At 38.4% G+C, this 12,166-nt stretch overlaps 1 protein-coding gene across 10 annotated transcripts in view; it reads left to right on the top strand.

Moving 5' to 3' along the window:
• WDR17 (WD repeat domain 17) overlaps positions 1-12,166 on the top strand; it is a 108,376-nt gene that overhangs the window by 84,154 nt on the left and 12,056 nt on the right. For 8 of the 10 annotated variants that reach the window (XM_058719914.1, XM_058719912.1, XM_058719906.1 and 5 more), the window contains 7 exons: positions 1,464-1,528; positions 4,234-4,366; positions 5,144-5,235; positions 6,294-6,393; positions 7,207-7,346; positions 9,798-9,818; positions 11,942-12,053. In XM_058719914.1, the coding sequence (XP_058575897.1) occupies positions 1,464-1,528; positions 4,234-4,366; positions 5,144-5,235; positions 6,294-6,393; positions 7,207-7,346; positions 9,798-9,818; positions 11,942-12,053 (663 nt within the window). The remainder of the gene's footprint in view (positions 1-1,463; positions 1,529-4,233; positions 4,367-5,143; positions 5,236-6,293; positions 6,394-7,206; positions 7,347-9,797; positions 9,819-11,941; positions 12,054-12,166) is intronic. The other 2 variants (XM_058719909.1, XM_058719910.1) reach the window with 1 other exon arrangement.

Here is a 12,166-nt window from a genome sequence, read left to right on the forward strand (position 1 = left end):
GTGAGATTAGGAAAACAGTTAATCTCTCCACTTACAGGACATGTTTTTATAGAAAAGGCTTGATGATTTCAAAATTCATTCAATCTACATTTTAACTTGTTTCTTGCATTTGCCTCTGCTATAATAAAGACAAATTTTCCCTAAAAGCATAATTTAGGTTACATTTTTCTAAAAAGGTAACATGACGACAGGGGTTCCTGGGTGACTCAGTCAGTTAAGCGTCTGACTCTTGACTTAGCTCAGGTCGTGATCTCATGGTTCATGAGTTTTGAGCCCCCATTCTGGCTCTGCACTGATAGTGTGGAGCCTGCTTGGTATTTTGTCTCTCTCTTCCTCTCTCTGTCCATCCCCACTTGCGCTCTCTCAAAATAAATAAAAATAAACTTAAATAAAAAGGAAACACGACTACAAATAATGTAGTATTAAAAAGTTGCTATTTTGTACACCCAAAACTAATTTTATACTCTATGTTAACTAACTGGAATTTAAATAAAAACAAAAAACATTTACCTATTTAAAATTTAACCTATTATTTTCAGGCTAATTACCAATCTTCTAGCCGTAATTGTAGTAGAATTCTACTGGTTGCGAGAGCCTTAATTAAAATGAAGTTTAGATCCATGTTGTGATATTCAGAATTCTTCACCCTCACTTCCCTTGTAGACATGAGTTCAGTGAAGTGTATGTTTTCCATATAATTGTCTCACTTGCCTTGATTGAACAATGATCTTTAATAACAGTCTAATTTTTAAAATATGAAGATCAGGGATGCCTGGGTGGCTCAGTTGGTTAAGTGTCCAACTTCAGCTCAGGTCACAATCTCAAGCTTCGTGACCTAGAGCCCCGTGACGGGCTCTGTGCTGCCAGCTCAGAGCCTGGAGCCTGCTTCGGAGTCTGTGTCTCCCTCTCTCTCTGCCCCTCACCCACTCGTGCTCTGTCTCCATCTCTCAAAAATGAATAAACGTTAAAAAAATTAAAATACGAAGATCAGTTTATCAACTATAAAGAAAGATATGACAATAAATAAAATTTGTGAAAAAACAAAGAATAAAAATAGAAATCTCATATTTTTTAAACAGAAGAATTTCAGTATGTATTATTTTGAACATAGGACACAGATTACCATAGAACAGATTACTCTGGTGTTGTGTCAGAAGTGGAGTTACTATGTTTTTTAAACTACACACTTAGGTAGTACTATTCCTCTCCCCTCCCACTGCCCCCTGTCTAGGTTTGGGATTTTCGTTGCTGAATAATACAATTTACATATTTTACTTTATTTTAAAATGTAATATTTATACTCTGTGGAATGGGATAGAATTCAGAAATATTCCTGGAAATCTAAACACCCTAAAAACACACGAAAAACTCGTATGAAAAATGTGAGTTCGTTAAAAAAAAAAAAAAAAGTTAAGAGTTAGTACAGTCAAAATACACTTTGCCTTTCTTGTTTTCTGTTCTAGTGGGACAAGGCCTTGTCAGTCGCACCGGGGGTGTCTATGAAATACTGGAAGAAGTTAATGCAGAGGTAAGCACAGAGTCTGTGTCCAAATAGATGTTTTAAAATATGTTAAAATGGAAGCAATATATAAATAGTAGCTTTTGAAATTTTCTAGTCTTAGGTTGTCTTTAAAAACAGCTGAGTTTTATGTCTGCTAATGCCGTAAATTAAATGAATTGGTTACAAGTCACTTGGTGTTCTTCTGTTTGACCTGGCATCTGAGAAAGACAGTGGAAGGGAGATTCTCCATGTCAATGGAGGGATTGACAGATGAGTAAACATACTTATTGGATAATATATTGCTACTGAAATATAGGTGGTAAGATTTTCTGAAGGTTTCCTAAAGTTCACAGAGTACTTCTTCTGTAAATAATCTCAGTTCTCTTTGGCCACCAATCCTTGCCGTCTCCCGTCCGTGAATACGAGGGAGGCACTGGTGAAGCCTCTTTCTGAGATGTGTTGGTTTCCTATGGCCCCTGTAACAAAGTATTATAAACTGGTTGGCTTCAGACCCACAGAAATTTATTCTCACAGCCCGGAGGCTAGAAGGCCAATATCCACTTGCCGGGAGGACTGGTTCCTACTGAGGTCTTTGAGAAAGAATCTGTTCCACGTGTTTTCCCTAGCTTCTGGTGGTTACTGGCAGTCGTCGGCCTTCACTGAGTCATGGGTGCACCACTTGAACCCCTGCTTTTATCTCACGGTGCCTTAGTCCCTGTGTGTCTGTGTACACGTTCCCTTCTTTCTTGGAGGACACCAGTCATAGCAGATTGAGGGTCTACCCTCAACCAGTTGAACTCCCTCTTTACTGATTACATTAGCAAAGACCCTCTTTCCAAATAAGGTTACATTTGTAGAGACCGTGGTTTGTCCTTCAGTAAACGTGTTTTGGGCAGACACATTTCAACTCACAGCGTAAGACTGTTCCCTATTCTAGTCGTTCAGGGAATATTTATTTTTTTAGTGCTCACTATGTGTCTAGCACTGTGCTAGGCCTGTAGATGACTATTTCATGACTAATTCCCTTGATTCTGGCCTTAAAAATGAAAAAGTTTGATTTTTCTTCCACGAGACATGATTTAGAAGCAAATTCAACTGCAACTCACATGTATAAATAAAAATCTGCCTGAGGCTACGCATGAAATGCAGAAGGACTAATGAACACATTTGCCGTTGGAAAGCAGACCGTTCCCTGGCACCTATTTTCCCAGCAATAAGTGCATCAGCAGGCTGGCTGTGGGCTCCCTGTCTTAAGTTCTAAAAATCCCAAAGAATTCCAAGTTCCTGTACCCTCACTGCACACTTGTGAATGTTATCTCCCCCGCCCCCACCAAAATCTTTAATAAAGCCATGTTAGCAGACATTGTTTCTTTCACAAAACAGTTGTGTTTCAACCTCAGCAAAAACTGTTTCAGATATCTTTGGAAACCAACACCTGCTTTTCTCTACTCCTTAATTCACATGGTGGCCAGAGAATGGTCTCCTCACGGCTCCTAAATTTATGTTGTATAGATGCAACCATTCAGAGAGATTGGCCATTTCTCGGTCCTAGTTCCTTAGAAGGGGATATTATTACTCCTCTAACAAAGAAATCAGTGTCACAATGGTTGAAAACACAGGTGTTGGGGAGAATTCCAGTGACCCTGTAGATTGGAGATTGTTAACAGTGAGCTGGGCAAACAAAAACTGTGTTACACCAACCCAGAGATTGGCGATTGAAATGTAGTTTAATGCAAATGCCAGCAGATATTAAATATGCCAGATTAGTGTTCTTTTTTTTTTTTAATTCATTTATTTTGAGACAGAGAGCATGAGTCAGGGAGAGGCAGAGAGAGAGAGAGAGAGAATCCCAGGCAGGCTCTGCACTGTCAGCCTAGCGCCCGATGCAGGGCTGGAACTCACGAAAGTGCAAGATCATGACCTGAGCCAAAATCAGGTCAGAAACTTAACCAACTGCGCCATCCAGGTGCCCACAGATTAGTTTTCAACAAACCTGAGGCTAAATATTAAGAGTTAAATTAATTTGGTTGGTCATTGGGAAACTACTTGGGACTTATTTAGGAAAAGAGAAACACAGACAGGATACAGAGAGACAGAGGCAGACACAGAACAAGTAGATTCTTGGTAATCTCCAAGATCAGGATCCTGTTTTCCCCTCACATATCAGGAACTTTTTGTTTTTGTAAACTACCTTGCTTGGGGTGCTCATAGTATTCTATATTTTATTGTCAGTATTTATACTCTTCTCTTTTTTAATGATTTTAAGTTACTTGCATTTAAAGGGTTTGCATTCAGTGTTGTGCTCCCTAAAACGTTTAAAATTCTGTCTTTAATGCAGTAGACACACACGTATTTACTAATCCAATTGAAAGTAGATATCCCATCACACATCTAGTTTACAACTTATTTTCAGAAAATATATTGCTCACTTTAATAGATAAGCTGTATTCATTTTTAAGGCCTAATATGTTCAGTGCTTTTAAAATATGAAAACATGTAGTGTTTTAAGAGAAAATAGGCTATCTATTTTATTTATTGCAGAAAACTTTTGTCTTCCATATCTGATTTGATTATAAAATCTGAAGCTTTTAGAAAAGTGATATGCAGAAGGGTTTTAGGAAATCTACCACGTATTTTGGATATTTGGTTGCTTTAGATATTTCAGAAAATCTGAGTCCAACTGAGAACCTTGAGATTGGTATATTATAAAGAAAGTTGTTCTTTTTTATTAGGAGAGCTGATCAGTTAATCCAGGAAGATAAGGATGATGTCATTCCATACTGCATCGCCATTGGAGATGTGAAAAAATTAGTAAATTTTTTTATGTCAAGAGGTCAGCTTACAGAAGCTCTGCTTGTTGCGCAGGTACCAGTACATGATCACACAGGCCACCTACCCTGGCGGGAGGGCCTGCGGAAGGAAGACTGTGCTGACTGATCACACCTGCCTTCCCGTGATCGACAGTCAGATGGCCTGGCTCCTGCCCACCTCCCCACCTTCTCTGTCTGCAGTACGGTCACACTTTCTATGCCCTGGTCACACTGCACGCATTTTAGACATTCATGCATCCCTGGACTGTTGTATGCTGCTGAATGTCATATGTGGGTGAACAACTATTTCTAGTAACCATGCACTTGAAGCTTCGTGTTGATACAAATGGTCCACATTCTTTTTCGAATTCTGAGGGTACCTCCAGATTGTATAAATTTTAAACATGATTTAAATAAGCAGTTGATCCTCGAACAGCACAGGGTTAGGGACAGTGAACCCCCACCCAGAGATCCTCCTATAACTTTTGACTCCCCCAAAACTTAAGTACTAATAGTCTACTGTTGACCAGAAACTTTACCAATAACATGAGCAGTCGATTAACACATATTTTGCACGTTACATGTGTTATGTATCATGTTCTGACCTTAAAGTGAGCTAGCAAAAAGAAAATGTTATTAAGGAAATCATGAGGAAGAGGAAATACATTTACAGTCCTGTATTTATTGGAAAAGATCTGCATATAAGTGGACCCGTGCAGTTCAAACCCATATTGTTAGAGGGTCAACTGCACTTTGATCAGAATAATATTTAGAAATTGGGCAGCTGTCAACAATTAGCTAAAAATTAATTAAAGATTTTATTAAATTCCAGGCTGCTTGTGAGGGAAACATGCAGACCGTACATGTTTCCACACCTAAAGGATCTTCATATCCTGATGATATCTACAAGGAAGACTGTCATGAGTGAGCGCTTTATCCTTTGTGTGGGATCAGTATTTTCAGGGTTGGCTTCCCCTAAGGGGGTTTTAAGACCCATGCGCTTCACCCTTTTCCATGCACAGGGGCTGGGCTGTCTCACTTTGATTCTCGCCTCAGTCCTGCTCCATCCCAGGGCCTCTGGGTGAACAGGGCAGTGTCAGGCATGCACGTGCAGCCTGCATGCCTTTTGTGTGGCTTTCAGAGAGGCAGCATGTATTTCAGTAGAGAGATTGCAGATAAAGCACCGAAATAGTTAAAAACATCAACCTTGTTTAGGGAGGAGAGGCAGTAAAAATAAGGAGGGCTGTTTATTAATGTTTTACTGTAAAGTCATTGTAGATGACATCTTCCCAAGACACCAGAATTAGTTGTTGGGAATAAAATTTAGACTCCTTTTAAAGAAGAAATCCAAATCCACATTTTTTAAAAGAAATGGAAGGTAGAATTCTTCAGCCTTTTGCCCTTTTTTAAAATCTAATAATCTACTTTCCCATGCCTCATTATTGGCTCCTATTATTGCTTTAAAAAATTGGATATTTAAACTTTTAGGATGCTTTTCCAGTAAAAAAGGGTCGTAAAATGTTAAGCAAATAATGTGTTAGGACCAGCGTACTCCTTCCTGATTCTTTGCTGCTATTCTCTGCCATATCTAAACTTGACATTTTAAAGATCTAACATACCCCACCTATATTGTGGTCACCATCTAAATTTTGAAAAGTTTCAGTTCAGCCTGTAATTCTTCTGCAGTTAACTGTCCCTATAGCTGAGTTGTCAATTATTCAATGTAGGATGGCAAATTTTGAAAATGAGACTTCTATTCTGACATTTGGGGTATGGGGGCATGCCATACATACTAATTTGTTTGCTAAGAAAAACAGCTTTCCTGATTTTTCTTTCCCAAAGATCAGACTTTATACCTGAATCAAAGATACCAAATTAAATCCTATGTGATCCCTTAATAAGCTTGTTCTAAAAGGGCGTTAGTTCATTTTATGACGGAATCCTTCTGTTTATATAGACTACATACTCTTTCTCTTTTCTAGACTCCTGCACAAAGTCAGTGAAGAACTAGCGGAATGGTATTTTCAGGATGGTCACGCAGTGTTAGCCGCATGTTGCCAGCTAGCCGTAGATAATACTGAGGTACATTTCACATTGGTTTATGTAAATGGAAAGCTCTTAAGGTGCGTCATGGTGTTTGAGTGGAAAAAATACGGCAACTCCTGTGCAAGATCTGATTTTGCGTGCCTACCAAGTCTGAGCTACCGTGCCTCAGAAGCACACATAAACTCTACAGACTATGAAATCTTATTTCCAATTCATTTTTCTCACGAAGTACATATTTATAACAACCTAACTTTAAGTATTTCATCTGATATGAGAAGAAGTAGTGTGGTGAAGGGAAAAATCTCAGGGATTCAGAATACTTGACTTTTGGAAGCGCTTATTTTTAAGTATACGTTAGTATAATCTTCAAAAGTGATGTTTTTAAGGTATTTTCTATTTAACCCTCTAGTAAGAAAAATGTATAGTAAAGATGGATTCTGTTTTGCATGTATCCTTAGATACAGTAGATTTAAGGGATCATTGATAATCATTGCACACGGTTGATGAATCTTCTAAGAATTGACATTGTTTTGTGATAGAGACATGGAAGGACATGAGGATATAGCAGACAAACTGTTATTAATTCATTAAAAAACTATTATCAAGAGTTCTCAACTTAAATTCTGACCTTATAAAAATTCCCTGTATGTCCCTTTATCAGGTAAGCTTTTCCATCTGGAAATTGCATTTATACTTACATAAGTACTTTATAGGAATATTACATTCAGTATTTTTAAGAATAATTGATTATAGGTTAATACTGCTTTATCTACTTTATGAGCTTGGCGGGGAAAGATGATCCAATCCAGCATCTATGAAACTGAAGGAATTATTTTCTTATTGGGTAAGCTTGCTATGGCATACCTGATTCGTGGAAATGAACTGGAGTTGGCCGTCAGTGTGGGCACAGTGCTCGGAGAGCCTGCTGCACCCACAACCCACTATGCCCTGGAACTGCTGGCGAGAAAATGCATGATGATGCCACCATGGTAAGAATTTCTAAATTCGAAGAATAATTTTATAGGAATGGAATACATTTTTAAAATATTTTAAGTTGCATTTGATGTGTTTTGAGAGAATACAGCATCTTTTCAAATTTTTTAACTTAATCTCTTAATATTTATTTATTTTTGAGAGAGAGAGGGCATGTGATCAGGGAAGGGCAGAGAGAGAGAGAAGGAGAGAGAATCCCAAGCAGGTTACAAGCTGTCAACACAGAGCCCAAAGTGGGGCTCAGACTCATGAACCATGAGATCATGACCTGAGCCGAAACCAAGAGTCAGACTCAACTGACTGAGCTACCCAAGCGCCTAGCATCTCCTTTTTGATTGAAAGAGAAAGATTGTGGGAGGAAACAGGGCTATGATGATGAAGTAATCATGGGAACTGCCCTGGTTTGGAGTGAAATCTACCATGGCCCATTCTGAAGCAGTCCCCTCGTAACTCGATATTATTTCGAGTGCACAGAACATCGCGAATAAATGTGCACTGCTTAAGATAATCAGGACCACACATTTCCACATTTCAGATTCTGCATTATCTACACTCATTCTTGTCAGACCTTGTGTCTTAGTTTAAGGTTTGCAAAATAAGGTCACCTTTCTAATGGAGCATAATAACATAGTTTAGCTGGAGACTTGGAACGGGCCATTTCCCCAGACATGGGCAGTCCTGTAAGAAATAGACCCTGGAAAGTCCCTGGGGTGACCTGGAAGTCCAGGTCCAAGCAGTTCTCACCCCGTCTGCAGAGCCCTGATCTTCGGGCAGATAGTCCTTCATTATGGAGCATCTTTAGCCAAGATATGAGGCTGACACTCAAGATCTGTTTGTTGAATAAAGATGATTTCAGACATTCATCTTCTCCTTCCCTAAAGCACTTAAAACCTTAAGAAGTTTCTAAATAAACTTGTTAATCAGGCCTTTCACCTCATCGCACCGCACGCCCAGTTCACGTGTGTGCATGCATGCACACACACACACACACCACTCGTAAAATGGAGCTGTACAGACTCTACTGTCAAATTCCACAGACAGTAATAACATTAAGAATAATGACAGCTAACTAACCCTTCTGCACTGTGTGCCAAGCTCTGTGCTAAGCACTTTACATGTAATGATTCACTCACGATAGATACTGCTTTGCCTCTGGCCTCCATAAGTGGTGGAGCCAAGATTCAACGTTCTATAAACTGGCTCCGAAGTTTATACTTAGCTACTGTCTTTGTCAGTTCAGGCTGCTGTGACCAAGTGTCACAGACTGGGTGGCTTACAAATGACAGAAATGTATTTCTCACAGTTCTGGAGGCTGAGAAGTCTGAGATCAAGGCACTGGCAGATTTGGTGTCTGATGAGAGCTGGCTTCCTGGGTCCTAATCAGCCATCCTCTCCCTTTGTTCGTGTGCGGAAGGGTCGAGCTAGCTCTCTGTGGCCTCTTTTACAAGGCACCAATACCGTTCAGGGCTCAGCCCTCAGGGCCTAATCGCCTCCGAGGGGCCCCACTTCCAAATACTGTTGCACTGGGGATTAAATTTCAATATGTGAACGTGGGGAGCAAGACAGGTCTCCAGTCTTTTCAGCTATCAAGCCGTGTCGCCCCCTTCGTCTGTGGCTAGCTCAGAAAGACAGCAACACTTCCTGTTTTCCCTTTCTTTCTGGATCTGGGGGCTTCATAGGGAATCGGGAATCTCAGAGTTTTTATCATTTATTCCCGTATCTTACAGCCACAAGAGGTCCTTCCCCCAACCCAAATGTGGCAGCACCCCACCATTGACCTTAGACTTAGGACTTACGTGTGTTTAATGCCCACTATCCTTAGTACCCAGGTTTATGTCTGTCAGGAACGGTAACGGTCAGTTGCATACTGTGACTTGCCTTAGACCTTATCCCACAGCATGAGTTTAACGTAGATTATTTATTCACAAAGGTGACGGACTCCCTGCTAGAGGTCATCGTGTAATCTAAATAAAATGTGATTAAGTTGTTTTTTGTTTTTTGGGTTTTTTTTTTTGTTTTTTTTTTTTTTGGTAAAGGTAAAAAGTAGCAAAACAAATAGAAATTAAATTTAGGTGAGGTTTAAAAAATCTTTCAACTGACTACATGTCTTAGTTGCTTTTAATTTAAGACAAACTTCTATTTCCTCGTAATGCCCCTAAGAAGTTTCCTTTATATATCCATAGACACATGCACCAGAAACTTGGATAAAGTTCAAATTTTGAAATCTGTAATGCTTATCAGGTTTATTTCCAGGGGAAATCCGTAAGCCCTATGAATAAGCCTCCAAAAGTTTAAATAAAAACATAGTTGCATAATTTGGAAGGAATGTTCACAATTTTGTAAGACAAGTGCCCTTCCCTGTTTTACATTTGCTGGTAAAAGCCTCCTTTTTCTTGGTTCTCACTGCATAGACATGGTATTCATATTTAAAATAATTTTCTTTCTAGCTTTCCATCTGTTGGATACAGGTACTGTCTAGTTTTATAAAAACACTTAATAAAAATATTCATATTTTATTTCAGTTTTAGAATATTAACTCCATGGTAAATGATCATTACCTGTTCTTGCTTCATTGTTTTACAGAATGACAATTCATTTATAGAATTTATAACATATAAAACCTAACTACAAAGTGACAACACTTCTTGTAGTGTAGGTACAAAATCACTCACGGTTTTGTATTAAAATTTGTGTCATAAATGAATTGTGACTTTCTACAATACAAAATAGTAGTTAATAACTCAGCTAAACAAGTGAAAATGCCTGTTCTGACAATGAAATTTGAGAGTTTAGATTATTTAGTAGGTCTGTATTGTTACATGTATATACATTTTCCCCGATTGGTAAATGGAAGTGTCAGTAAATGGTAAGTTACACTAAAGGGAGAAGAAAATTAGCATTGCTGCAAACTTCAGTGTATCAGGATATAATTCTACAGCAAGAAGGTCAGACTTTTGTCTGTAGTTCATAGAAGTTTGAATAGAATTTACACATCTAGTTTATGTACTGTAAAAACAAATGTTAATTTCTGTATTCTCATGGACATTATCGAATACTGCTATTAAATGTCCGTATCAGGAAACATAAGCATTGAAACTTCTTAGAGCAGATGAATTACCCTAATTTGAGACTTGGAAAAACACTCAAAGACTTACCTGTTCAATGATGATAGAGTATTTGATACACATAAATTGTCTCTCTTCCTGTTCCATGCTCACTGTATTCTTGATTACACACCTCTTAATGTTTTAAAAATAATTTATTCACATAAATGATCAATGTACATTTTACTGAAGGCTTCCCAAAGAAGGTGAAGGAAGATTTTACTCTCTGAAGTCCACCCTTTCAGAAACTCACATTTGAAATATTGCCTATTCTCAAGTTATGCTGAATGTGTTTTATATCAGTTTCTTGAAAAGTGGATAATAACATCTTGAATCATTAAAAATTAGTGTTTTCTCAGTTGTGCAACAGTATGCAATGAAAAACTCTTCACCTAATGATTTTTAAAGAGGATATTATACAGAACATTTTTAACGTAAAGCCGTTAAATATGACACATGACGCTTTAATATACCTTCTTTTTTATTTTTTATTTTTAAAATTATTTTTATTTTAGAGAGAGACCATGAGCGAGAGTGGGCATGAGCTCGGGAGGGGCAGAGGGAGAGAGAGAGAATCTTAAGCAGGCTCCACGCCAAACCATGGGACCCCACCTTGGGGCTTGACATGCAGCTCTATCCCATGACCCTGGAATCATGACTTTAGCCGAAATCAGGAGTCAGTCGCTCAACCAACTGAGCCACCCAAGCGTCCCTAAAATACCTTATTTTTAAGTGATCTATTCCTTTCACTGAATCTTTAAAAAAGTAAATCAGAAAACTGCATTTCTATCTTTGATTTCCACGTAAAGTTTAAGAGAGATGCAAAACACCGGAAATTCGAAACTTAAAATATCTAAGTATTCTATTGTTTGTTTGTTTTTTACGTTTATTCATTTTTGAGAGACAGAGACAGAGCACGAGTGGGGGAGGAGCAGAGAGAGAGGGAGACACAGAATCTGAAGCAGGCTCCAGGCTCTGAGCCTGACATGGGGCTCAACCTCACAAACCATGAGATTTATGACCTGAGCCAAAGTCGGATGCATCCAACTGAGCCACCAGGCGCCCCAGTCAGTATTCTACTGGTTTTAAAGAGTGGCTTAATCCAGCTGTGGTTGCGGCCATAACAAAAGCTGATGAAAAGTAGCCTTCACAAAGCTTGCTTCATAATTCACTCCACAGAACATATCTAATACTGCTTAGTTTGCTTAGAGAATAATTCTGTAATAGCAAAATTAATTGCAAATATATACAGATTTAAGATTTTTACAAAATTATAGAAATTTCCTAATACATTTTTCCTTCATGCCCTTTGGTTTATCTGTCATCCACGTTTGGAGGTCTTTCATAATTAAGTAGAAAATTAGTATTTTTTATGTTAGTAGAAAACCAAAGGAAGTATCAGAGTTTTCTTCCTTTGAAATAGTTCTAAATGTTACTTTTAGATTTTTTCCTTGTTGAATCAGTTTCCCCCTTTGTTATGTGCATAGGAATTTGGCAGCTGATCTTCTCCTGATGACTCCTGACAATGAACTACAGTTAGTTAAACTATGTGCTTTCTACCCAGGGTGTACCGAAGAGATAAATGATCTTCATGAGAAGGTATTCTAAGGGTATTACATATTCTAATTTGGAATGCAGTGCTAGGATTTAACTAATTTTAGGTTAGGGCAAATAAAGATTCAGGCAGAGAAACATATGATCCCTCGCGAACC

Source organism: Neofelis nebulosa, chromosome 3 (assembly GCF_028018385.1).
Source record: "Neofelis nebulosa isolate mNeoNeb1 chromosome 3, mNeoNeb1.pri, whole genome shotgun sequence".
NCBI lineage: Eukaryota > Metazoa > Chordata > Mammalia > Carnivora > Felidae > Neofelis > Neofelis nebulosa.